Source organism: Mus caroli, unplaced genomic scaffold (genome assembly GCF_978045245.1).
Source record: "Mus caroli unplaced genomic scaffold, Mus_caroli_1 scaffold_7, whole genome shotgun sequence".
NCBI lineage: Eukaryota > Metazoa > Chordata > Mammalia > Rodentia > Muridae > Mus > Mus caroli.
Window position 1 is genome coordinate 588,527 of NW_028227262.1, and position 26,936 is coordinate 615,462.

A 26,936-nucleotide genomic window follows, 5' to 3' on the forward strand; every position below is an offset into this window, starting at 1 on the left:
TTCTGGTGTGTCTGAAGACAGCTACAGTGTACTTAGATATAATAATAAATAAATCTTTAAAAATTTTTAAAAAAAGAAGTTAAAGCCTTGGCTTTTCTTGGCCCACCAGTTATGGAACAAAAACTACATTGTTAATCCCACCTTCTCCCTCCCACCTCCTCTCTGTCTGTCTGTCTGTCTGTCTGTCTGTCTCTTTCTCTCTCTGGCATCTTCCCTCAGCTAGGTCACATGATGCCTTTCACTGATATACAAAGAAGGCAAATGCTTTTAAAACTTGCAACTTTGATATTTCAGTCCATCATATAGTGTGTCTGATCATCTAATCGGATATTTTTTTTAAGTCAGGATTTAGTTATCATCCATTTTTGTAGTTCCTATCACCATTGCTTTGTCTTGTACTTGTCCACAAACCAGCAAGGACATTGATAACCGTAGTTTATTCATAATTTCACTTTTTACAGTTTTAATACCTGGTATTTACAGTTTTAGTACCTGGTATTAATTATGATCCAAAAATATAGTGGAGAAGTGGAGAATTCTTTTAAAAAATATTCATAGAAGGTAAGGATTGGTGGTGTATTCCTATAACCTTAGCATTTGAGAAGCAAAGACAGGAGGATTTGAAGTTCAAAATCACCCTCAGCTATATAACAAGTTAGAGACCAGCCAAGGTTACATGAGTTCATGTCTCAAAAAACAACAACAACAAAGTCAAATTTCCAGGCACATGCCTGTAATCCTAAAATAAAATTTGAAGAATTGCTGCAAGTTCAAAGCCATCCTGGTCTACATAATGAAACTGTCTCAAAAACGAAACAGAAATTAAAATTTTTGAAGGTGGGAGTTGTTTACACAGTCTTAGTTTTTGTTATACCAAGGAACAAACCCAGGGTCTTACCCATGATCAGCAAGCATTCTGTCATTGAGCTACACCCTCAGTCCAAAACTTACATGCTTGTTTTATTTTTTTAATTGTGCACCATTATGAATAGCAGGATGAAATCTCTGTTGTTCCTGGGTCAGCCATGAATTCTGTCTTCATCTAGCATGTCTGCACTGTATGGGCTACCCTCCCATTAGTTACAGTAAACATGTAGGTTATCAGATTAACTGTTTAGGTATAGCAGTTGCTTATGTTTTACGTAATCTTTATTTTACTTATGAGTGGCCCCACAGCACAAGAGTAGTGTTACAGAGAAGGATCCAGACCATAAAACATGGCAGAATTCTGGCATGTGGCAACATTGCAAAGCATATAGGAAAAAGACAGTATGTGTAGGTTTAGTATTAGGGTAGTTTCATGCACATACTGGGAATCTTGACCCCTTGCAGTCAAGATGAGTTTTACAAATAACTTTTTTAACTTCTTTAGTAGTTCAGGACCTTGAACAAGCTAAACAAGCACAGTACCACTGAGCTGTATCCCTAAGTCACTTGCTAAAAAATATAAAAAACTATCAGTTAGTGGTTTTTTTAAAAATCTGTGTATGTGCTGTAAATCCATCTAAATAAGACCCTTTCATACTTACTGAAATCTTTTCACCCTTCAACTAAAGCACAATACTGTCAGAGATTCTGTTACTGGATTCCCCAAGTAGAAGTAAATGTTCTCCAGAATTCTTCAAATACTTGCTTACATTTCTCATACACTCCACCTCATCTGATAGTCAGTGTCCATCTCCTGTCTCATTGTATGAAGGTCCCCTGAGAGCAAAGACTACATAGAGATTGTCTATGGTATTAAACTCAGCATATTATATAGGGAAGGTCTGTAAGTTTTAGATGGAGCCAAGTCCATGACTAAAGCTAGAAGGGAATAGAAAAGAATTGAGTACAGAATAATGTGTGGTCCTATCTCACACAGTGCCAGAACCTGGGAAAGCTGACTACGGTTCAGATTGGCCATGATAACTCCGGACTGTTAGCTAAATGGCTAGTGGATTGTGTCATGGTCAGAAATGAAATCACAGGACATACATACAGGTGAGTAAATGGACTTAGCAGAACTCTTTGTTTCAAAACTTTTTAGATAACAGAACATTTTGACTTTCTTCCTAAGTCTTTTTTCCCACTGCCTCTTGAATGAGGGTTTTTTTTTTTTGGGGGGGGGGTATTTTATTCTATTTATAGGACATAAAATTAGCCAGGTGTGATTGGGTACACACCTTAAATCCCAGCACTCAGGAGGCAGAGAGAGGCAGATCTCTGTGACTTTGAGGCCAGCCTGGTCTACAAGGCAAGTACCAGAACAGCAGAGCTACACAGACAGAATAATAATAATAATGTTGGCAAAAACGTTCGGTGACATAGGTTCAGATCTCAGCGTCCACCTCAGGTAGCTCAAAACTCCCTGTGACTCCAGCTCTAGAGGAGGCAGTGCCTTGTAATGACCTCCAAGGGTACTCACATACATCTGCATTCCTATGCACACACAAATGCACACATGTCCGAATAAGAAAAGATACTTACCTTTGGTAAAAACAATTGTAGAAACTGGAGAAATGGCTCAGTGGCTAAGGGAACTTGATGTTTTTGGTTCCCAGCACCCATATAGCAATACATAAGTTCCAGAGATTCTGTGTTCTGTATAGGCACAGGCATACACATGGCACACAGACATTCATGTAAACAAACACTCATATACACAAAATAATAATTGTTTAGTTCACCAGGTGGTGGTGGCGCACGCCTTTAATCCCAACACTTGGGAGGCAGAGGCAGGCGGATTTCTGAGTTCGAGGTCAGCCTGGTCTACAAAGTTCCAGGACAGCCAGGGCTACACAGAGAAACCCTGTCTGGAAAAAAAAAAAAAAAATGTTTAGTTTAAGAATATGTCTAAGTATGATGTCTATGTAGCACTGGTGTAGACCAAGCTGGCTTGGAATTCACAGAGTTCCCTTCTCCCAAGGGCTAGAATTAAAGGCACATATTGCCACACCTAGATGCTCTCTACTTTTCTATATTTTTGAGATTTTTTTTTGTGACTAAATAAACAATCCTCAGGCATTGGCACCATGGACTTCACCCATAATACCAATTTTAAACTTTACTTAAAAGTATTGGGGGGCTGGTGAGATGGCTTAGTGGGTAAGAGCACCCGACTGCTCTTCCGAAGGTCCAGAGTTCAAATCCCAGCAACCACATGGTGGCTCACAACCATCTGTAATGAGATCTGACTCCCTCTTCTGGTGTGTCTGAAGACAGCTACAGTGTACTTACATATAATAAATAAATAAATCTTTTAAAAAAAAAGTATTGGAAGCCAGGCATAATGCACTTATACCTGTAACCCCAATAACTCCATAAACTGAGGCAGAAGATTACCTGGAGTTAGAGACTAGCCTGATGCCCTCCACATAATAAATTCTAGAACACCCTTAGCAATAGAGTAAGACCCTGTCTCAAACTAAAAGCAAAATAGAAATTTAGTGTTTAAGGAATATAGATTCATGGGATCACTGGAGACCAAAGGATAAGTTCACAACAATAACAAAAGTAGATTAGAAAGATTTTAGATCAAATTATTTTCTTCCTACCCTACCAGATTCCCTTGTGGGCGGTGGCTGGGGAAAGGCGTGGATGACGGCAGCCTGGAGAGAATTCTTATTGGAGAATTGATGACATCAGCTTCAGATGAAGACCTGGGAAAGCAGTGTCGGACTCCACCACAGCAGAAATCTCCCACAACAACCAGGAGACTGAGTATCACCTCACTAACAGGAAAGCCTGCCAGTGAGTTGTTTTCAGTGTCCCTCAGATGTGCAGGCTCCATGGCCCATTTTCCAGAAAACAGTTGGGTTAATGAGTTATGGTGAAGAGATTAAAAAGAAGGGGCAGGAGAAGTGACTCAGAAGGTAAAGTGCTTTTCTTCCCAAGCAGAAGGATCTGAGGTTGATTCCCAGCAACCATGGGAAAGGCTCAGGCACGCATCTGCAAGCCAGTGCTGGGAGGAATAGGGGGCAGGAGTGTCTAGAACTCATGGACCAGCCAGCCTAGCCACATAAATACAGAGCACCAGGTTCAGTAAGAGGCCCTAGCTAGAGAGATGGCTCAGCAGTAAAGAGGATATATTGCTCTTCCAGAGAACCTGAATTTCATTTCTAGCACCTACATCAGGCAGTTCACAACCATCTGTAACTCCAGCCTAGACAGATCACACCTCTGGCCTCTGCAGGCAAAATGTACTCATATGTAAATACCTGACTCTCCAAATATACACACACATGCACATATATGCACATGCACATATATTTTTATATATGTGTATGTATGTATATATACATGTGTGTGTGTTTTAATTTTTAATGACGAAAACAAAAATATACCTAAAAGCGAAGCTTCTGGAAAAACCATTTGTTCTTCCCCATCCTGTATCTCTCCTCAAACTTGACCTTGGCCTCCTGCCTGGCCTTGTGTTTCAAAGCTGGGTCCCTAAACACATCCTTGTTGGCAACAGTCCCGTCCAAGGGGATATCCACAGAGTACCTTGTGGGCATGAGGTCGTTGTAGTTATAAACTTTCACAAAGAACTTGATCTTGGCAATTTTCTTCTTGCCCATAGCAGCTGTCACTTTTCGGGGATATCGGTCAATTCCAGCCTCCAGGGCACAGCTGTAAGGGCAGTCTGAGGTGCCATCCTCAATGTTCTTCACGTTGACGGCTTTGCGTCTGGAGTAGCGTCCGGCCAGGACCAGCACCACTTTCCTGGGTTTCATGAACAACTTGCCCATTTTTACAGCAAGCAGCCGGCACCCAGCAGAAAGGCTTTTGTTTAAAAAAAAAAAAAAAAGATTCAGCCTGTAGAGATGGCTCAGCAGTTAAGAGTACTGACCATTCTTCCAGAGATCCTGAATTCAATTCCCAGCAACTACATGGTGGCTCACAACCATCTGTTATGAAATCTGATGCCCTCTTCTGGTGTGTCTGAAGACAACTACAGTGTACTCATAAAAATAAATCTTTTAAAATAATAATAACACTAACAACAATAATAATATATAAATAAAAAACAAGATTCAAGGGGTTGTTTGGAAAGAAAAATCAATAAGAAAGAAACAGAAAGAAAGAAGATAGATAAAATTAGGAAGATGACTCAGTAGGTAAGGTGCTTGCTACACAAGCCTAAGGACTTAAGGTTAGATCTCTAGCACCTATGTACAAGCCTACCTTCAGTCAGAGGATTTCTTAAAGTCTAGCCAATAGATGAGCTCTGAGATCAGTAAGAGACTCTGTCTCAAAAAACCCAATACTTTCTCATCTGCATGATGTACGTGAGAGCACACACACACACACACATTCTTTCATTCCACCTTTTATTTTTGAGACTGTGTCTCACTATGGCTGGCTGGCCTGGCATTTACTATGTAGACGAGGCTGGCCTTGAATTTACAGATATCCATCCGCTTCTGACTCTGATATACTAGGATTAAAGGTGTGAGCTACCTTGCCTGGCCTATCATATCACTATGATAATCTCTGTGAAAGGAAAGCTATATGTGCTAAGCTTGTGTTCTACTAAACAATTTCCTTTTCCTTTTAAATATTTGATTTGGTTTGATTTGATTTGATTTGATTTGATTTGTATGTGGGGTTATCCTTGGAGGCCAGAAGAGGATATTGAATCCCCTGGAACTGGAGTCACAGGTAGTTACAAGGTGTACATACATATGCCATTTTGTTTTGGTTGTGTTTTGTTTTGCTTTGCTCTGCTTCACTTTGCTTTGTGCCAGGGTCTCATTCTGTACCCCAGTGGCCTAGTACTCACTATACATAGGTTCAAGGACCAGGCTGTCCTTGAACTCACAAAGATCTGTCTACATTTGCCTCTGCCTTCCAAGTTGTGCACTACCACACCCAGCCCACACACCTCCATTTTCTTCTTATTACCTATTTCTACTTCTGACTCTAGGTAAAATTTGCTTACCTTTTTTATTTTAAAACTATTCTTGGGGTTGGTGGTAGGGGGTGACTTAGTTACTGCTTGCTCTATTACCATGACAAAACACCATGACCTAAGCAATTTATAGAAAAAGCAATTAAGCCAGGCAGTAGTGGCTTATACATTTAATCCCAGCATTCAGGAGGCAGAGGCAAGAGAATCTCTGAGCTTGAGGACAACCTGGTCTACAGAGCAAGTTCCAGGACCACCAAGACTACACAGAGAAACCCTATGGGAAAAAACAAAAAAGAAAAAACATTTAATTGGGGCCTTGCTAACAGTTTGAGAGGGTTAGTTCATGATCATCATAGTGACAGACATGGCACTGGAGTAGCAACTGAGAGTTCATATCTGATCCACAAAGAAAGAAAGAAACTGGGCCTCGAGTGGGCTTTTGAAACCCCTGGGGCTGGATAGATGGTTCATTGGTTAAGAGCACTGGCTATTCTACTAGAGGTCCTGAGTTCAATTCCTTGCACCTACATGGTGGCTCACAACCATCTATAACTGTAGTCCCATGGGATCTGATGCCCTCTTCAGATTACAGATGGACATGCAGACAAAACACATACATACATACATACATACATACATACATACATACATACATAAATCAATCTTTGAAACCTCAAAGCTCATCATCAGTGGCATACCTTCCTTCTCCAACACTGCACCTCCTAGTCCTTCATAAATAGTCTACCCCTATGGGAACGAGACATTCCAGTATATGAGCCTATGGAGGCCATCCTAATCCAAACCATCACATGGAGGTAGTACCTCTGTTGTAGTTTGGCAAAAAGGAAGTTCTCAGTTCAGCTGTCAGCACCACATAATCCAGGCATGGTGGCTCCTGTTCATAATTCTCCTGTTTAAGGTGTCAAAATAGGATCAGAAGGACAAAACCATCCTCAAATTCATAGTGAGTTTGATGCCAACTGAGACTACATAAGACCCTAAAAATAAATTACTAGTCGTAATATGTGGTAGACAAGGTGGCTTTGTCTTAAGTTGCTTTTCTATTGCTGTAATTAAAACACCATGGCCAAGAGCAGTTCTAAAAAAAAAGCATTTAATTTGGGATTGATAGAGTGGGTAAGGTCATGACCATCTGGCCGGAAGCATGGCAGCAGGCAGGCAGGCATGACACTGAAGCAATAGATGAAAGTTTATACCCTGAACCACAGTCTTGAGGCAGAGATGGTGGGGGCTGTAACTAGGAATGGTGTAGGCTTTTGATACCTCAAGTCCCTCCCAGTGATATACCTGCTTCAACAAGGCTACACCTCCAAGTCCTTCCCAAACAGTTCTACCAACTGGGACCAAGCATTCAAGTCTATGAGCCTGTGAGGGGGTTGTTCTCATCAAATCACCACCGTGGTTCAGGTCCCATTCAGGCAGCCCATCAAGCTATCTAGAAAGAGGCAATGATGAACAAGTGGTCACTGCAGGAATGGAGCAGGGAGAGTGACCAGCCAGGAAGGGAAGGAAAGCTGTCTTCTGGCCAGGGCACTGTATGGTTTCTGTCTGGCTTCTTTCCTTGCAGGGAACCTTCGAATAATGATAAAGAGAGTCTTCCCATTTCACCCCTCAAATCCAGAACACTGGCACTTCATGCTAGGAACCTGCCATATCATTGCACCAGATAACTTGTTCTGTTGTCCCAGTGAGGAGTGGTTTTTTTTTTCTTTGTTTTTGTTTTGTTTTGTTTTGTTTTTCTATTTCAGTTGAGAAAAAAACAAACAAACAGGAAATTAGACACTTGGCTTGGGTTGTAGTTTGCAGGTAGTGCAGTGTAGTTCACTGGGAATTAAGTCTCAGGATCTCTTGAATTCTTTTCCAGTGTATCACAAGCCTTGGGCTTGGCCGGTTTGTCCAGTGGCAAACTCCATGAAATCTCTGAAAAAGGTAGCTTGCTTGGATGAAGTGTTTCCTGCAGACTTACAGTTGAACATCCCATAGTATTTTGGTTTATGTTTCACCAGGATGTAGACACTGTTAATTATTTTTTGCAGAACCCAATGCTGGACAGATCCAAGAAGGAATTGGAGAAGCTGTGAACAATATTGTGAAGCATTTTCACAAACCTGAGAAAGAGGTATTTTGGGCAATAAAACTGTATGGTGGGACTTTTTATTTCCCCTTATCAGGGTATTTCTATGTAACCTGGAACTTCCTGTGTTGACCAGCCTAGCCTCAAACTCAAGAGATATACCTGCCTCTGCCTCTGAGTGCCGGGATTAAGTGGTAGCACCACCACTACTGGGCTCATTTGTAAGCTTTCTATTGGCTACAAAAATATCATCTGTTCAGCTACCCTCAGCTCTTTAATTCTCTTGTGTGGTTGTTATTGCACGGGGGGGGGTGGGGGGGGGAGGGATTACTTTATTTTATATGTTTGAGTGTTTCCCTTGCTGTATATCTGTGTACCACATCTGTGCCTGGTGCCTGGAAAGGTAGAAGAAGGCATTAGATCCCCTGGAACTACATCTAAGGTTTGTGAGCCATAGTGTGGGGTACCAGATCCTCTGTAGGAACAGCCAATGCTCTTTACCACTGAGTCATCTCTCCAGCCCATCTAGTGTTTTTTTAAGCATAGAAACAACAGAATCCCTTGTCACTGTGCTAACATTATGCTTTACAGAGAGGAAGCCTCACAGTGCTGCTGTGTGGAGAAAATGGCCTGGTTGCTGCACTTGAACAAGTTTTCCATCATGGGTTCAAATCTACCCGCATCTTTCACAAGAATGTCTTCATCTGGGACTTCGTAGGTAAATTAAGTAGATGCATGTTACTATAAAGCCACTGAACTGTTTCTTTAAAAACTCAGGAAGCCAAAATTTTGAAGAGTGAAGAAAAAATTATAATAAGCTAGGAGGTGGTGGTAGCACACAGCTTTAATCCCAGCACTCAGGAGGCAGAAGCAGGTAAATCTCTGAGTTTGAAGCCAGCTTGGTCTACAGAGTTCCAGACTACACAGAGAAACCATATCTTTAAAAAGAAAAAAAAAAGAAAGTTAATAATAAACTAGTATGTTTTGGACTGCTGAGGGCTCAAAAAATACTGAGTTTGATCCCAGGGACCTACAAGTTGGAAGGAGAGTACTGACTCCCACAAGTTACCCCTACACATACACACACAAAATAAGTATTTAATAAAATAAAATAGGAGTTTGGAGTGATGGCACATTAGTTAAGAGCACAGGTGTCAGCCGGGCGTGGTGGTGCACGCCTTTAATCCCAGCACTCGGGAGGCAGAGGCAGGCGGATTTCTGAGTTCGAGGCCAGCCTGGTCTACAAAGTGAGTGCCAGGACAGCCAGGGCTACACAGAGAAACCCTGTCTCGAAAAACCAAAAAAAAAAAAAGAGCACAGGTGTCTACAGGCGTCTTTTCCAGAGGACCTGCATTCAGTTCCCAGCATCTACATGATGGCTACAACTCTCTAACTCTCCTAGAGGATCTGATGTGTTGTGCTGCATCTGAAGGCTCTACACTCCCATAGTACACAGACAGACATGCAAGAAGGCAAAACTGTCATACACATTTTGGTCAAAATAAGTCTTTAAAAGCATGCTAAGTGTTGTGATTTTTGTTGGTTGTTTTGGTTTTTTGGTTTTGGTTTTTTTGGTTTGATTTGGGTTGTTTTGTTTTGTTTGTCTTTGTGTGTGTGTGTGTGTGTGTGTGTGTGTGTGTGTGTGGTTTTTCGAGACAGGGTTTCTCTGTGTAGCCCTGGCTGTCCTGGCACTCACTTTGTAGACCAGGCTGGCCTCGAACTCAGAAATCCACCTGCCTCTGCCTCCCAAGTGCTGGGATTATGTTTGTCTTTAGATATATAGAATTCTAGAACTCCCAGTTTGTTTAAAGGTCCAGTACATCATTTTGTGTTTGTAAATTAGGCCAACATGAATCAGATCAGAGCTTTCTAGCAAAGAAAGGAAAGTTGCCAGTGTGCCTAAGAGTGATTTCCCCCTTTTCTAAAGACCTTAGAATTTTACTGCTCCTGACACTGATGTCTACATACTATGTCTCTCCTCAGATTTACTCCATAATGTCCATTTATGTTTATTTAATAATCGTAATTAAGGCAGCCATCCTAGGAGAGGGCACCACCTTAATTGTCAGATGGCCATGGTGTTCTTATTCCTGGAAAGGTTGACTCTTAGGAGATAATTCTCCTTTCCTTCCTTTCTTCCTTTTCGGTCTTCTTTTTTTTTTTTTCTTTTATTTTTTTATTTTTAATTCTTTTGCTTTTTCATGTCAATTTCTATTTCATGAAAGTATTTGAAAAGAACAAACTTCTGTAATATGGTCTTGATTAAAATATAAATTCCTCCCAGGCTGTGGTGGCACCTGCCTTTAGTCCTCATACTACCACACCAGGGAGCATACTGCTCAGATCTTGGTAATTCATTCTGAAATAAGTGAAAAAGTAATGGTTTGGGTCAGAGGGCTGGCTATGATGCCAAGCCTCAGTAGAGTTTCCAGAATAAATTAGATGATTTTTACTACATACCAAATGTTGACATTTCTATAAACAACTGTTGTACTGTAGTGTGATTTTGCTTTTCTTCCTCAGAGAAAGCAGTGGCTTATTTTGAAACCACTGACCAGATTTTAGACAATGAAGGTGATGTGCTCATTCAGAAACCATCAAGCAAAACCTTCTGCCACTACGTGAATGCTATTAACACTGCACCCAGGAACATTGGGAAGGACGGCAAATTCCAGATTCTAGTTTGCCTGGGTACAAGGTACAGAATCAAAGTTATGTTTTCCTTATTTTGTTACATGAGTATATGATTCTAGAAAAGGTTAGACCAGGTTATGCCCTTTTCTCTTGGCTTTCTTCATTCCAACTTTTATTATGAGACTGCTGTTTTCTTGGTACCTTTCTGTTACAATAGCAACTGATTTACCCATTTGTTAAAAAAGATTTATTTTATGTACATGAGTACACTGTAGCTGTCTTCACACATACCAGAAGAAGGCATCAGGCCCTAGTACAGATGGTTTTGAGCCACAATGTGGTTGCTGGGAAATTGAACTCGGGACCTCTGGAAGAACAGTCAATGCTCTTAACCACTGAGCCATCTCTCCAGCCCCTTCCTGATTTACCCATGTTTAAAATAGATTTCTGTAGGGTTTGTTTGGTTGGTTGGTTTTTCTTTCTTTTTTTTTTTTTCTAAAGATTTATTATTATACATAAGTACACTGTAGCTGTCTTCAGATGCGCCAGAAGAGGGCGTCAGATCTCATTACAGATCTCTCATTAATGGTTGTGAGCCACCATGTGGTTGTCTGGGATTTGAATTCAGGACCTTCCGGAAAACAGTCTTACTCTTACCCACTGAACCATCTCACCAACCCCCAGTTGGTTGGTTTTTCGAGTCAGGGTTTCTCTGTGTAGCCCTGGCTGTCTTGGAACTCACTCTGTAGACCAGACTGACCTCAAACTCAGAAATTTGCCTGCCTCTGCCTCCCAAGTGCTGGGATTAAAGGCGTGTACCACCACTGCCTGGTGATTTCTGAGTTTTTATTTTGTGTATAATGTTTCACCTTGCCAGGAGTGGTGGCTCACACCATTAATCCCAGCAGAGAAATGCAGATCATCAGTTCAAGGCTAACCTGGTCTTCAAATTGAGTTCCAGGACAGCCAGGGCTACAGAGAAAAACCTGTCTCTCAAAGCCAAAAACGAACGAAAGAAAAAATAAATAAATAAATAAATAAATGTTTTTCCATGGATGTGTGTATGTGCTAAGTGCCAGGTGCCTGCAGAGACCAGAAGAGAGTGGGTCCTGGAAAAATGAACCCAGATCTGCAAAAGCAGCAAGTGCTATTAAACATTGACCCATCTCTCCAGCCCTCATGTTCCTATTTCATAAGTGAGAAAATAGGAAATAGATGAGTCCTAAATAGTCAGCAAACGATCCCACAATCATATATTAAGAAAACAACCATTCCTTATGGTCTGTAATCCCAGCTCTTTAGGAGGCAAAGACAGACAAGTGCTGTTAGGGCTTCCTTTGGCTACAGAGCACGTTTAAGACCAGACTAGGGAAATTGGTGAGACATTGTCTCAAAATACTGAAAAAAGGACTGGAGATATGGCTTAGTCTAGAACCCTTAACCAGTGCACACAAAGACCTAGACTCAGTCCACAGCACCTGGAGAAAGAGCAGGGAGAGAAGGGAGGTATGGGGAAGTTGTAGGTTTTTATCTGGGAAAGGAGAAAGGCTCTAACTGGTTGTTAATTGTCTTGTTTCTCTGTGGCCATGTTCTTCTCCCTTCTCAGGTCCTTATAATTTTTACTATCTTTCTATCCTGCCTCACTTCTTCACCTTGTTTTGCTGTCTGTCGGATTGACTGATTGGTTAATTGGAAACAGTGTCTATGTAGTCCTGCTATCCTGTTACTTGCTATGTAGACCAAGCTGAGTTTGGACATTTCTGCCTCCAGGTGCTGGTATTAAAGATGTGGCCCACCATAGTGTCTGTTTTGTTTTGTTTTTGTTTTTTCAAGACAGGGTTTCTCTGTCTATCCATGGCTGTTCTAGAATTCCCTTTGTATATACCAGGCTGGCCTCCAACTCAGAGATCCTCCTGCCTCTGCCTCCTGAGCGCTGGGAGTAAAAGTATGTATTACTACCACCTGGCTGTGTCTGATTTTTCAAATGTTATTAATTGCATTTATTGATTTAGTGTGTGTTTAGGGGAAAGTAGAACCAGGGTTCAAATTCAAGTCATCAGACTTGGCAGCAAGCACCTTTACCCAATTGATCCATCTTGCCAGCCTTCGTTTGCTTTGTTTGTTTTGTTTTTAAGTTAAGAAGCTTGGAATGGTAATCAGTGGTAGAGTACTTGCCCAGAGTGCAAAAGACCATGAGGTTCTACCCCTAGCACCACCAAAAATATTTATTATAATAATAGTAATATAAAAAAAGTAAAGGAAATAAACTGCTATTTAACTTTGAAGTCATGAATGTCTGCCTTTAACTCATTCATCACCACCCTCATTACTCTGGGCAAATTTGAAGCCAAAATGAGCTGAATAAGGAGACCTGATTTCAGAAACAAAAAAAAAGCTAAACAAACTAAAGAGGCAGAGGTATGAATTGCTCAACAGAAAATGCTTGCCTAGCCAGCACTTACTCAGGAGTTGATGGGTACTGAGTTCACTAGCCAAGTAGTTAACTGAATGAAAAAAAAAAATGAAATAAGAGGAGGTGGTCATCACACTCCTAAAGTATGGAGATGATTCTTATTGTAGAGACAAGGAAGAAAGCAGGGAGAGGGAAGGACATGGTGCAGGAGAGGAGAGAAGTGAAAAGGAGAACAGAGCAGAGACACTGACCAAGAGAGGCAGCCTGAGCCAAAAGACCTGCCTAGTCAAAATCAGGCTAAGGGAAGGGAAGCCTACCCCTGGGAGGGAGAGGGTTAGGGTAGGGGCAAGGTTAGAAGTACTGGGAGGAGCCACAGGTCCTGAATGAGACTTAACTTACCTAGTGGACAGGCAAAAGAGGCAACAACATGGAGAAAGGGTGGGCAAGGAGAGTTCAGCCCCTTGCACCAGGGTCTCTGAAGAGAAGAATCAGACCCTACATTGTACAAGTGTGTCCTATTGTTATACCTTTCTGAAAATGAGGAAGTTTGTACATCACAAACCTGCAGCTAGGCTCTCTGACTCCCAGGCAGGCAGGATGGTGGAGTACCAAATGCGTTGTCAGTGCTCTCTTTTACACACACTCACTGACTGTGCTAACATTAACACAGAACGAGGCTGGACTGTGCACCATTCTACCCTCCCAATTGAAAATACTAGTGTGTGTACGTTGTGTACTGTTTTTGCCTAACCTGTGGATCATACCTTGTGCCAGAACAAGCCAGGTTCAGCCACCTGTCCTGGTTAAGCCAAGTAAAAGAGCCTAATTAATAGTGAAAGCAAGAGCTAGAGAGATGGCTCAGCAGTTAAGAGCATTCACTGCTCTTAAGTTTAAAAAGCATAGTGAGGAGCTGCTGGTGAGATGGCTCAGTGGTTCAGAGCACTGACTGCTCTTTCAAAGGTCCTGAGTTCAATTCCCTGCAACCACATGGTGGCTCACAACCATCTATAATGAGATCTGATTCCCACTTCTGGTATGTCTGAAGACAGCTACAGTGTACTCATATAAATAAAATAAATCTTTAAGAAAAATGCACACAATCACAAAAGAACTCACACAATATGTATTCACTGATAAGTGGATATTAGCCCAAAACTTAGGATACCCAAGATTTAAGATACAATTTGCTAAACGCATGAAACTCAAGAAGAATGAAGACCAAAGTGTGGACACTGTGCACCTTCTCAGAATTGGGAACAAAACACCCAGGGAAGGAGTTACAGAGACAAAGTTCGTAGCGGTGATGAAAGGATGGACCATTTAGAGACTGCCGTACCCAGGGATCCATCCCATAATCAACTTCTAAACGCTGACACTATTGCATACACTAGCAAGATTTTGCTGAAAGGACCCAAATATAGCTGTCTCTTGTGAGACGATGCTGGGGCCTAGCAAACACAGGAGTGGATGTTCACAGTCAGCTATTGGATGTATCACAGGGCTCCCAATGGAGAAGCTAGAGTAAGTACCCAAGGAGCTAAAGGGATCTGCAACCCTATTGTTGGAACAACATGATGTACTAACTAGAACCCCGGAGCTCTTGTCTCTAGCTGCATATGTATCGAAAGATGGCCTAGTCAGCCATCAATGGAAAGAGAGGCCCATTGGACTTGCAAACTTTATATGCCCCAATATAGGGGAATGCCAGGGCCAAAAGAATGGGAATGGGTGGATAGGGAAGTGGGGGGGCGCTAAGGGGGACTTTTGGGATAGCATTGGAAACGTAATTGAGGAAAATATGTAATAAAAATATTAAAAAAAAAAAAAAAGAAAAATGCAAGCCGGGCGTGGTGGCGCACGCCTTTAATCCCAGCACTCGGGAGGCCAAGGCAGGTGGATTTCTGAGTTTGAGGACAGCCTGGTCTACTGAGTGAGTTCCAGGACAGCCAGGGCTACACAGAGAAACCCTGTCTTGAAAAAAAACAAGAAAAATGCATAGTAAGAAGCAGAAGAGAGATTTATTCAATGTCCCCATATTGGGAAGAGAGAGAGAAATATATACACCCAGTCATCCTAGGGTTTTGAGGAACAGAATTGAATAGGAAACAAAAGTAGTCCCATTGTATTGTTCAACAGGCTGATAATTAAAGGGAAAGACACAAGGGGGAGCCAGTTACACTGTATCTGTTAGAGCTCAGGTGCTGTGTCTGTTTGGTCTGTAGGGATCACCTGCTTCCACAGTGGATTCCATTGCTAGCAGAATGTCCTGCCATCACCCGAATGTATGAAGAGAATGCACTGCTTCGAGACCACATGACTGTCAACTCCCTTATCCGAATTCTTCAGACCATTCAGGATTTCACTATAGTCTTGGAAGGATCACTAATCAAAGGAGTGGATGTGTAAAGCAGGCGGCAGAAACTCTTCATCTACCCCTGGCTCCTGAAGCTTCCGTAACTATGGGGACCTATCTGGACCGGTCTGACCATAGTGAGCACTGCCGGGGCAGTGCACTAGAAGCCCCAGTTTGAACAGTCTCCACTCTGCAGACAAGGCAAAGTGCTGTATTGTAGTTCATTTGAACCTGAAATTTAGTATAAAATAGAGTATTTTCATGTGTTAGAAGTGTGTAAATATGCTATCTTTAAGAAATTATATTACTCTAATAAGATACTTTTCTTAGATTGAATATCCCTGTGACTTAAATAAGTAGTTTAAAAATGTTGGGGGTGGGGAAAGTGGTGCTAGTCAGGAAGAAGCCAGTAAATGTGTACATAGTGCAACCCAGGCAGGCTTCTTTTTTCCCTCCAGGTCTCACAAAGGAACCAGAATGCTTTGTCCTGAAGCAGCCATCCCTCCTGGAGTCCCATCCTGTGTGTGGTGAATGTCTACAGCTTTACAGAGTGTAAGCAGTCCTCGTTGTACCTTTTAAGTTATAAACCATTTAATACATTTAAATTATGAGTAATTTTTTTTAGTTTTTGGGAACTTTTTCATTTGGCACAAGGAAAAGATAATTAAAGTATTTTAAATATCAGACCCCAGCAAGGCTTAGTGGTGCACACCTTTAATCCCAGCACTTGGGAGGCAGGGGCACGTACATCTGAGTTGCAGACCAGACAGAGCTACATAGCAAGACCCTATCTCAACAAAGAGAGAGAGAGAGAGAGAGAGAGAGAGAGAGAGAGAGAGAGAGAGCGCAAGCAAATACCAGATCCCAAGAGCTTGGCTAATTGGAAAGCAAACACAAGAAGCCCTGAGAAGCATGGGACTTTAACTTCTTTACTTTTGAAAGATTAGCCTGGAGGCTTTGTTCTTGGAATTTTTATTACTGTTCTTTGACAAGGTTTTTGAGATAATGAATTTTAGTATCAATCATATAGCCATAACTGCAAGAAACAGTGTGACTTTTAACTTGGCCATCTAAACTCTTTAAGTGTAGCTAAACTACCAGCCCAGTCTTTGTTAGGTTCCAGCCACTCCTTCTGTCCTCCCCATCCCCCTCTCAGGAAATAAAAGGAATGTGGAAGAAGGAGGAGGTCTCAGTGTGATTTGGAATGCTTTTGTGAAGGTATTTGTTGACCATGATAATGCAAATAACAGAGGCTGAGAGAAAGAATGAAGCCTTTCTGGGTGTTTCAGGGAAAAGTAAAGCAATTGTCCCAGAGAAGTTAAAGCCACTCTGGCAGACTGAGGAGTGAATTTGACTCAAGAGACAGTTTAGGAACTCCTGAAACCTTTCTAGTTTGATAGCTTATTTATTTTTTTAAGTTAAGTAAATGTTAGCAACTACATAAATCTTTATCTTTTGGTGAGTAAGTTTCGGAACTCTAATTAGGCACCGATGATACCTTGTTAGTAGCAAAATTGCCTCGGCAGAGCTCCAGGTTTTATTCCCTGTTGTAGCTGAAAACCCAAGCCATGGCCTCTCAGGATCCGTGTGCAATCTCAGGGCCCTGGGCTCTTGCCAGCAGTGCTGTTTTCCTGTTTACTGGAGGAAGGGACTAATAGATCAAGTACCTCATGCCCTTTATCAGAAACTCTGAAGAAAAGGGTTGCCGAGAATACATTTACACACCCATGGAAAGAAAGGGCTTAGAACATGTCTCTAGATGACCTGTGTAACCCAGTGGTTTGTTTACTTAGAATAAGGGTGTTTATAGTAGAATGAGACTATTCTAGAGACCAATCTACTTACTATAGGAAACATCCACAAATTAAGATACAGTGCATCCCAGGGTTTTATTGTCTTTTCCCATGGGGCCATCCTGATGCTGAGCACTTGGTGGACTCTTAAGTCAGTATTCCACAGCTGAGTCCCAACAGCAAGTACAGCCTCTTCATTCAAATCAAAGACTTTGTATTCTTGCCCTCTCCCCCTTGACAACACAAGGTTTAGAATTTATGCTTTTTACCACACCCGAGTGCATGAAACCAACCTTGGAGACATTCTTACTCAGTAGCATTTCTTCTGTTGAATCTTCAGTCAACTGTACAGATATGAAGCTATATTTCTGTGATGCATAATAATAAGGACTGAAACTTGCGTTAAATTGTTTTGTTGTTTGTGAAACAGGATCTCACTGTATATCCCTGGCTGGCCTTGGAACTTCATTTGTAGACCAGGCTCACCTGGAGAGATCTACCTCCTAAATGAGGGGATTCATGTGAGTGCCCTGCCCCCCAAACTGTTCTTAATCTCTAGGCATTACATCTGTTGTTAAAAATGGGAGCAGAGTTGCATTCCAGCTTAAGTATAAAACTGTTACTTAAAAAGTAGTACCAAAAAAAAACCCAAAAAATTACCTATAAAGTTTTTTGTTCCACATGATGTCCTTTGGATGGGCTAATGGCTAGCCTTATGCCTTGCTCAGACAGCTGGGCCTCGTGGGAGCTGCTTGACTGACCCATAGTCCATTCCTTTGAATTTCCCACTGGCGATAAATCTTAGCCTTACAGAATAAATTTAATATGTAGAAACACTGTAAAGACCTTAGGGTGTGATAAAAAAGAAAAATATTTCCACTGAATTTGGGGTTACCCATTGCAAATGATACAAAAGTAAGACTTCTCATGTGACCTATAACAAACTGAATCAATACGAGAAATGCATCACAATGGTAACAGATTGCTCAAAACAGATGCATATAATCGTACAAGCTGACTTCTGTAAGGACCATACAACAGGCATCCTTCTTGCTGTGCTATTTAAAAACAAAAAACAGCCGGGCGTGGTGGCGCACGCCTTTAATCCCAGCACTCGGGAGGCAGAGGCAGGCGGATTTCTGAGTTCGAGGCCAGCCTGGTCTACAAAGTGAGTGCCAGGACAGCCAGGGCTACACAGAGAAACCCTGTCTCGAAAAACCAAAAACCAAAACCAAAAAAAAACAAAAAACAAAAAACAAAAACAAACAAAAAAAACTTAGTACAAAGCTTTAGAATCACCTCATAGTAAATGAAAATCAAAATTATTTATTTGCATGTGTGCAAATAAATTTAAAGCAAATACCTGGGACCAAGATTAATATCCTACATAGTACCTTTAAAATAAATAATTTTAAAGTTAAATTGGCAAGGAGAGGTAGCTAAGCAGTTAAGAGCACTGGCTGCTCTTGCAGAAGACCCAGGTTCATTGCCAGCACCCACATGGTACCTCACACCCACCTATTACTACAGTTCCAGAGGATCTGATGCGCTCTTTTAATCACCTTGGGCACCCAGCATAGTGAATATACATATGTGTAGGCAAAACTCTCATAAAATAAAACAAATCTTTTTTAACAATATCTTATTAAATGTGCTGTGGCTGGGGATGTAGCTCAGTGGTAGAATGCCTGTATAGTAAATACAAAACCCTGGGTTCTGTCCTCAGCACAAATAAAATTGCCAAATTTTTAACTTCTTCAAAAGCTTGTTCTACAAGTCTTTGTTTTGAGTAATAAAATCTCTAATCTTAACCTTCATGTCATATTTCTGGTGGCCTTACAGTGGCTTGCATATTATATGTGAAAAGCTCTCAATGCTTTAAGAAGGAAGTACTTTAGTACCTCACAATGACTGAGCTTCTCCATGTGAGGTAGAGTTGTGAGTCAGAAAGCAGGCTGCCAGGAACAAGTGAAGATCTCTGACTTGACCCTGTTTCCACTGGGAATGAAAATCTGATGGAGGAAACCTAAAATTTACAACTGTTGAATTTCATCTAAAATTCATTTTAAATGTTCGTATTTATTGTACCTTTTCTAGCTCTGTAGGATTTATTTAACATGACTTTTAAAAAATTTATTTTAATGAACTTCTATAGCACTGTATGAATAATAAACATTTGCTTCTACTTCCTTTTCTGACAATAAGCACATGTATAAATGTAATGAAAAACAGATTAAGACTATGTACATAGTACTTTGTGTCTGACATGTGTCAATATCTCTAAAATAGGAAGTAGTAGACAAGGCCAGGGAAATATTTGACAGTATTGGGAAGAGAGTTCTTTATAATGTGAAATATCTTCTAAGAATAATGGCTTTTCAATAGAGTTTTCATTTAGGAAATTGTGTTTTCTCTGAAGTTTACAGAAGCTAGTCTACCCTTTTCATGGTATTGAAAGTGCGTTCTAAACTTATATATTTCAGTATTAACACACCTTTATTGATTGACAACAGAGTACTCTACTGCTTTGATAGAGTAAATGGTATCTTTAAGCCTCTGTGTCTTTTGTTTGGTTTAGTTTTGCTTTTTTTTTGTTTTGTTTTGTTTTTTTTAGAGTCGTTTTACATAGCCTTGGCTGTCCTAGAACTCACTCTATAGACCAACCATGCTGGCCTTGAACTCACAGACATCCACCTGCCTTTGCCTCCCAAGTGCTGGAATCAAAGGCATACACCACCACACCTGGCAAGCATCAGTGTCTTTAGAAATCTTTGTTTCTTTCTCTCTCCTTTTTTAAAGATTTATTTACTTTTTATGTATTCATCATTCTGGCTGCATGTATGCCTGCAGAGCAGAAGCTTATTATAGATGTGATTACATATCTCATTACAGATGGTTGTGAGCCACCATGTGGTTGCTGGGAATTGAACTCAGGACCTCTGGAAGAACAGCCAGTGCTCTTAACCTCTGAGCCATCTCTCCAGCCCAAAATCTTTGTTTCTTATGTAACTATTTTTTTTTTGTAATATCATTTAGAATAACTGGGAGACAGAAAAAAAAAAAAATAACCTGTCCCTTTTTTTAAGAATACATGTACAATTTTGCTCAATCCAATGGACTGTTAAGCTTTTTAAAGAAGTTTGCTTTTGCAGTGTGATAAAAGGCATCCAAGGAGGGTCTGGAGTGAGTTCAGTGTTATATGTGCTTAACATACTTACACAAGGCCCTAAGCAGCACTCCAGCAAAAGAAAATAAACTCAAGGATGATTATAGCTGCCCCCCCCCACCCAAATCTGATGTCTCTCTCCCTCTCTCAAGGATAAGATCAAAATTGATTTCAGAAAGACACATTGAGGTGTTCATATTTATATCAGACTGAAGAAAAGTTCATCAAATAAACTTCCCCCTCTTTGAAAGGGTTCTGTCATGTCCTTAGCGATTTAGGAAGTAGCCATGCTTGCTTGGTCCAATTACTTGTGTGTTGGATCCAAGATTTTTGTTTGTTTGTTTGTTTGTTTCTTTGTTTTTGTTTTTGTTTTTTTGTTTTTTCGAGACAGGGTTTCTCTGTATAGCCCTGGCTGTCCTGGAACTCACTTTGTAGACCAGGCTGGCCTCGAACTCAGAAATCCGCCTGCCTCTGCCTCCCGAGTGCTGGGATTAAAGGCGTGCGCCACCACACCCAGCCCAATATGTATTTTAAACAAATATTGGCATAGGTAGTAAGGAGTTTCTGTTGTCAGTCAATGCGGATATAAAACATAGAAAAAAAAAATCTTATGCTACACTTGAGCCACATATAAAGATAGCCTGTGTTTTTGTTGTTGTTGTTGTTGTTGGTTTTGTTTTTAATTACTATTTCTGCATTTAAATTATACACTGTTTTCCTTTGTATTATTAACAATGTATGTCAGAACTGGAGTTTTCCCCCCTCCCCCATCTGAACATAATATAAAATCTGAAGAGTATTGTGACAAGCACTTTAACATATCAGACAAACTGACATGGGTTTTCAGGTTTTGGAGTACATTTAAATATGACTTTTCATGCGTTGTTCTTTACAAATAAAACTGTGGGGTTGATACTTTTTTGTTTTGTTTTACTATTGGTGGCTCTTACTAAAAGTTTCATAAAACAAGAGACTTAAAAACCAGAGATAAGGGGCCTGGAGAGATGGCTCAGAGGTTAAGAGTACTGACTGCTCGTCCAGAGGTCCTGAATTCAATTCCCAGCAACCACATGGTGGCTCACAACCATGTGTAATGGGATCTGATACCTTCTTCTGGAGTGTCTAAAGACAGTGACGGTGTACTCACATACATAAAATAAATACATAAATCTAACAAATACAAAAAAACAAACAAAAAAACAGAGATAAACCAAAATCATTACAGAAGAGGAAGGAAAGAAAAATCTGCTGAACATATGATTATCCAGTAAGGGATGGGGGAAGTGAGCTCAACCTTACCCCTTGTAGAAAAACCAATTCTTTATACAATTGCTCTATTAAGGGCCTCAACTTAATAAGATGAGTTCTATTCATGTTGTGGGGACATTCTGCTCTGCTCAGCAGAATTCCTATTTGGGGGGCATTGGGATGCTGGAGATCAAATGCAAGGTCTTGCACATGCTAGATAGCCATCCTACCACTGAGTTATACTTTCACTCATTAAATGCTAACCTTATTTTTAAAGGGGGTGGTGATGATGAATGGTGATACCCCCTTAATCCCAGCACTTGGGAATCAAATCTGAGTTTGAGACCAGCATAGTCTACATAGTGAATTCTAGGCCAGTCAGGACTATGAAGCAAGAATCTGTCTCAAAAAAAAAAAAAAAAAAAAAAAAACCTTTCTCCAAAACATCTAGAAAAATGTTTAGTCAAAATCTGGATAGCCTGGCCCATTTAAGTTGATGCATAAGATTAACTACTATAAACAAGAAAACATAATAGAGAATGTTCTGAGTAATAAAAATCTCTGAAGCTGGTCGTGGTGGCGCATGCCTTTAATCCCAGCACTCGGGAGGCAGAGGCAGGCAGATTTCTGAGTTCGAGGCCAGCCTGGTCTACAAAGTGAATTCCAGAACAGCCAGTGCTATACAGAGAAGCCCTGTCTCGGAAAAAAAAAAAAAAAAATCTCTAAACCAGGTACAACTGTGCATTTGTACAATTAGTGTTCTCTCCTGCCACCTTGGGGATCTTGGAATTGACCTGAGGTTGTCAGGCCTGTATGTATAGGACTGGGACAGAGGATTGGGAGGTGGGGTGGAGGGAGGCAACAGAGTCACATGATAAATCCTGGGGAAAACAGACTCAAGAGACCAACATCTGAGTACAGATCTGAGTTTATTACACAGTGCATAAGCTTATATACAGTGTTTGAGCCAATCCTAAACCCCTAAATCCTTGGTCAGTCATATCTCAACATACTTTCACTGTGCGCCAAAGAAAGCCCTGCCTGATGAGGTTATTCAGGAGTGGGAGGAGCATCGTCCTGCTAGGTGGCGGGGTTGGGGGAAGCAGCCTCTGCCCTGGCCTTAGGTGTTCTCGGGAGCCATTTTAGATTTAATGCCCTGTATGGCAGCTCAGGACTCTTTGAGGAGTTGCAGGAGCCTATGGTACCTCGCTCTCCATCCTACGTTGTCCTTCACAAGACTGACTTTCACTTCCCCTACATGTATGCAAATGTCTGTACCAACTGACCCAGCTCACTGAGCACTTTTACTGTGTATTCATTCCACCAACATGGTTCCTCTAGAGAATCTTGACTCTAATATACATAGGTTCTTGAGATTCAAATCCTGCTTGTCCTACTTGTTATGGCTCTACCTACTCGGCCATTTCTCTATGCACCTCTCCCCCCATAAATATGTTTTTTGGGTTGTTTGTTTTGTTTAGTTTTTTGAGACAAGGTCTTCCTTCTATGTAGCCCTGGCTAGCCTGGAACTCACTATGTAACCAGACTGGTCTGGAATTCACAAACATCTGGTAGCCTCTGCCTCCAAGTTCTGGCATTAAAGGTGGTATCACACCTAGTTCAGTCCATTTCTTTCTTTCTTTCTTCCTTCCTTCCTTCCTTTCTTTCTTTTTTCTTTTTTTAAATTGGTTTTTCGAGACAGGGTTTCTCTGTGTAGCCCTGGCTGTCCTGGAACTCACTCTGTAGACCAGGCTGGCCTCGAACTCAGAAATCCGCCTGCCTCTGCCTCCCGAGTGCTAGGATTAAAGGCATGTGCCACCACTGCCCGGTGCATTATTATATTTTATATGTGTGAGTATTTTGCCTCTCTGTACATGTATGTTCTAAGCACATACCTGGTATCTGAAGAGGTCAAAGAGGGCATTGGATCCCCTGGACACAGTGTTCCCAGTACAGATGGATGTGAGCTGCTATGTGGGTGCGGGGAACCTAAAGTGAGTTCTGCAGAAGCGGCAAGTGCTCCTAACCTTGAAGCATCTGTACAGTCTTCTTCCCTTCCCCCAGATGCTTAGATTCCTTATGCATCCTTTTGCTTTATCTGTCATGGCTGAAAGATTAACTTCCAGAACTGTTCTGACTGAGACTCAAACTCTGCCACTTATATCAGCCAAGGACCTAAAGTCCATCATTTATCGCTCTCTGAAATCAGTCCTCTTATTGTATGCACACCACATGCATGCACACCAATTAAAAAGTTTTATTTTCTTTTCACATGGGGGGGGGGGGGCAGAGGCAGGTGGATTTCGGAATTCAAAGCCAACCTGGTCTACAGAGTGAGTTCCAGGACAGCCAGGGCTACACAAAAGAAACCCTGTCTCGAAAAACCAAAAAAAGAAAGAAGAAGAAGAAAAAGAAGAGGAGGAGGAGGAGGAAAGAAGAAGAGGAGGAGGAGAAAGAGAAGAAGAGGAGGAGGAGAAGAAGAAAAGAAGAAGGAGGAGAAGGAGAAGGGAGAAGGGAGAAGAGGAGAAAGTAGTAGTACCTTGGTGGACTGATTGGGGCTGAGGTTCTCCCTGAACATTGGGCACATATTCTACAGGGATTTACTGCCTCACCCCCTATTAATTAATCTTACACTTTTTTTAACATTTATTTATCTTGTGTGTATATGTGTGTATGCACACACTTGTGTAGGATCGAGTACAGCTGTGGGAAGTTGGTTCTCTCCTTCCACCATGTGGTTTCTGAGTATCAGACTCAAGTTATTAGATTTGGTAGCAAGTGTCTTTTACCACAAAGTCTTTGTTGTGTTGTGTTGGTTTTTTGTTTTTGTTTTGAGACAGGGTCTCACTATATAGCTCTGACTTTGTCCTGGAACTCATTTTGTAAACTAGGCTGGCACTGAACTCACAGAGATCCCGCTGCCTCTGCCTCCTGAATACTGGAACTTAAAGAATATGCTACCATGCCTGGTCTTACTCAGAATCTTCTTGTTGACCCTTAATACTTAATTCCTTAATACTTGGTCTGATTGAGGAGAAAGTTTATTGTAGATAAAAAGGAGAGCATAGCCAGAGGCAGAGACATCTGAAGGAGTCCAGAGTGGACATGGTCGGACTAAGCTGGGACATGGGGGTAGTGTTGTGTTTTATAAAAAAAGAAAACAAAGCCAGAGATATGTTTGGTGGATACATGGTAAGGTATGGAGGAAGGGAGTGCTTCTGCAGGCCCATGCTGAGGCATCCCTGCCCCTCAAGGTACCAGCCATAGGAAAGTATAGTATAGAAATAGTATAGAATAGAGTTTACTTAGGGCATGGGGGAGGGGAGTTGAGGAGTAATAGAGACAGAGAAAGGGAGAGAGAGAGAGAGAGAGAGAGAGAGAGAGAGAGAGAGAGAGAGAGAGAGAGAGGAGAGAGGAGGCCAGCCATGAGCACATGGAGAAAGTGGGGAGGGAATGGGAAGAGAAGGGACAGAAAGGGAAGAGAAGAAGAAGAGCAAGAGAGAGAGGAGGGGTGAGCAGCCCCTTTTATACTGAGTCAGGCATACTTAGCTGTTGCCAGGTAACTATGGGGCAGAGCCTAGAAGAAATGCCAACAGGTAGAGCGGGAGGGGAAGGGAGAGAGGAGAGGGCACAGCAGACCAGAGGGTACAGGAGGCCAGAGGTACAAAAAGGACCTGGAACTAAAATGGCTGGATTATATAAGGAAGAGACTCTGGGGGAGGGGAAGCCCAGCTCTTGGACCGGAAGTATCCCTGCCATACCCCTTACCAAGTGGGGACTGAGGGATGCTGGGAGAACCTGGAGGCCAGGTCTACTTTGCTATGTTAAATAGGCACCTCAGCTGCTTGTCCTGGGTTTGAAATTTAAGAATTTTAGACTGATAACAGCAAGATTCGTGTCTTGCTCTGTCCCTCAAGCTAGTCCACATTACAAGCAATCACCCTGCTTCGTCTTCCCTGATGGCTGGGGCTACAAGCGTGTGCACTGCACCTGGCTCAAAGACCCTTTTATATTCCGAAGTTTGCAGAACACTAACCTCAAAGTCTTGCTTCAGAGTAGCAAAAACAGCAAGCAGGTCATGAAGCTTCTCACTGCCAGGCTCTGAGTCTAGACTGAGCCCCAAGCCGGGCAGTGGTGGCACACACCTTTAATCCCAGCACTTGGGAGGCAGAGGCAGACGGATTTCTGAGTTCGAGGCCAGCCTGGTTTACAGAGTAAGTTCCAGGACAGCCAGGGCTATATAGAGAAACCCTGTCTCAAAAAAACAAAACAAAACAAAAAAAGGTTGCTAAACTGAGCCCCAGAGTCTGAGCTCCTCTGAGATGCAAACTGTACTTCCTCCTGCCTAGGGGAGCATATGGGTTATTATTACTCTGTTTCTAGAGCCCACCCTACACCCCCACAGGAGCCAGGCACTGTGGAGGATCAGGACTCGCAGGAGTTCTTTGCTTTTCAAAAGCAAGCAGAGGACTAGAGTAGTTTGGGTATCCTTTATATAAACACACCCTTCTAATCCACGGTCTGAGAACTGACTTTTCTCACTTCCTAGCTGGTAATCCGCTGCCAGAATGTCCTGCTCTGCAGTAGGAAAGAGGGGTAAGCAGGGTGCTCCTTTGTGTTGCCTTTGGGAAGAGACCAGCCAGTGGTGAAGAGCTCCTGCCTAGTGACCAGTGACGGGCTGTCACTTCCCTGAAAGCCTGGAACTCCTCATGCTTTTGTTTTGCCATTAGAAGAATAGAAACAAGGGACTGGCAGGATGGCAATTAAGAGTACTTGTGGATCCTCCTGGAGTCCAGAGTTCACTTCTTAGAAGAACCTACAGTTGTTGACTCACAATGGCCTGTAACTCCAGCTCCAGAGAATCTAACACCCTCGTGTGTCCTCTGTCGTCACTGAACTCAAGCACATCTACATCCGTACACATTAATAAATGTAAAAAGGAACAGGAACATGGAAAAGGTGGTTCAGACCTGTAATTCCATCACACATGTGGATTGCTGGAATATCGAGGCTAACCTGGACTACATAGTGAGTTCCATCCAAGGATATATAGCCAGACTCATAGTTGTTTACTCATGGGAGAAAAGGAAGTGGGCTGGGACGATGGCTCAGAGGATAAAGCATTTGCCTCACAGGCCAATGGATGAGAATTCAGATCCCTAGTGCTTATGTTGGGTAGGCGTGGTAGCCTTCCTCAGTAGAGATAGGAGAATCCCTGAGCAAGCTGGCCAGCAAGATTCTCTCTCAATATATAAGGTACATTGTGATTGAGGAAGACTCCTATCAGCCTCTGGCCTCCATATGCATCCCCACACATGTGAACATGGATATAAACATTTCA

At 41.8% G+C, this 26,936-nt stretch overlaps 1 protein-coding gene and 1 pseudogene across 4 annotated transcripts in view; one reads left to right on the forward strand and one right to left on the reverse strand.

Moving 5' to 3' along the window:
• The window catches only part of Dennd5b (DENN domain containing 5B), a 116,534-nt gene extending 95,268 nt beyond the window's left edge, over positions 1-21,266 (forward strand). For 3 of the 4 annotated variants that reach the window (XM_029478754.2, XM_021165869.3, XM_021165870.3), the window contains 6 exons: positions 1,865-1,983; positions 3,545-3,732; positions 7,951-8,033; positions 8,580-8,706; positions 10,512-10,686; positions 15,258-21,266. In XM_029478754.2, coding sequence (XP_029334614.1) covers positions 1,865-1,983; positions 3,545-3,732; positions 7,951-8,033; positions 8,580-8,706; positions 10,512-10,686; positions 15,258-15,441 — 876 coding nt within the window. In that variant the 3' untranslated portion in view covers positions 15,442-21,266. The remainder of the gene's footprint in view (positions 1-1,864; positions 1,984-3,544; positions 3,733-7,950; positions 8,034-8,579; positions 8,707-10,511; positions 10,687-15,257) is intronic. The other variant, XR_015047537.1, reaches the window with a different exon arrangement.
• LOC110297087 (large ribosomal subunit protein eL27 pseudogene) lies at positions 4,326-4,730 on the reverse strand (annotated as a pseudogene).
• Positions 21,267-26,936: the final 5,670 nt, after the last annotated feature.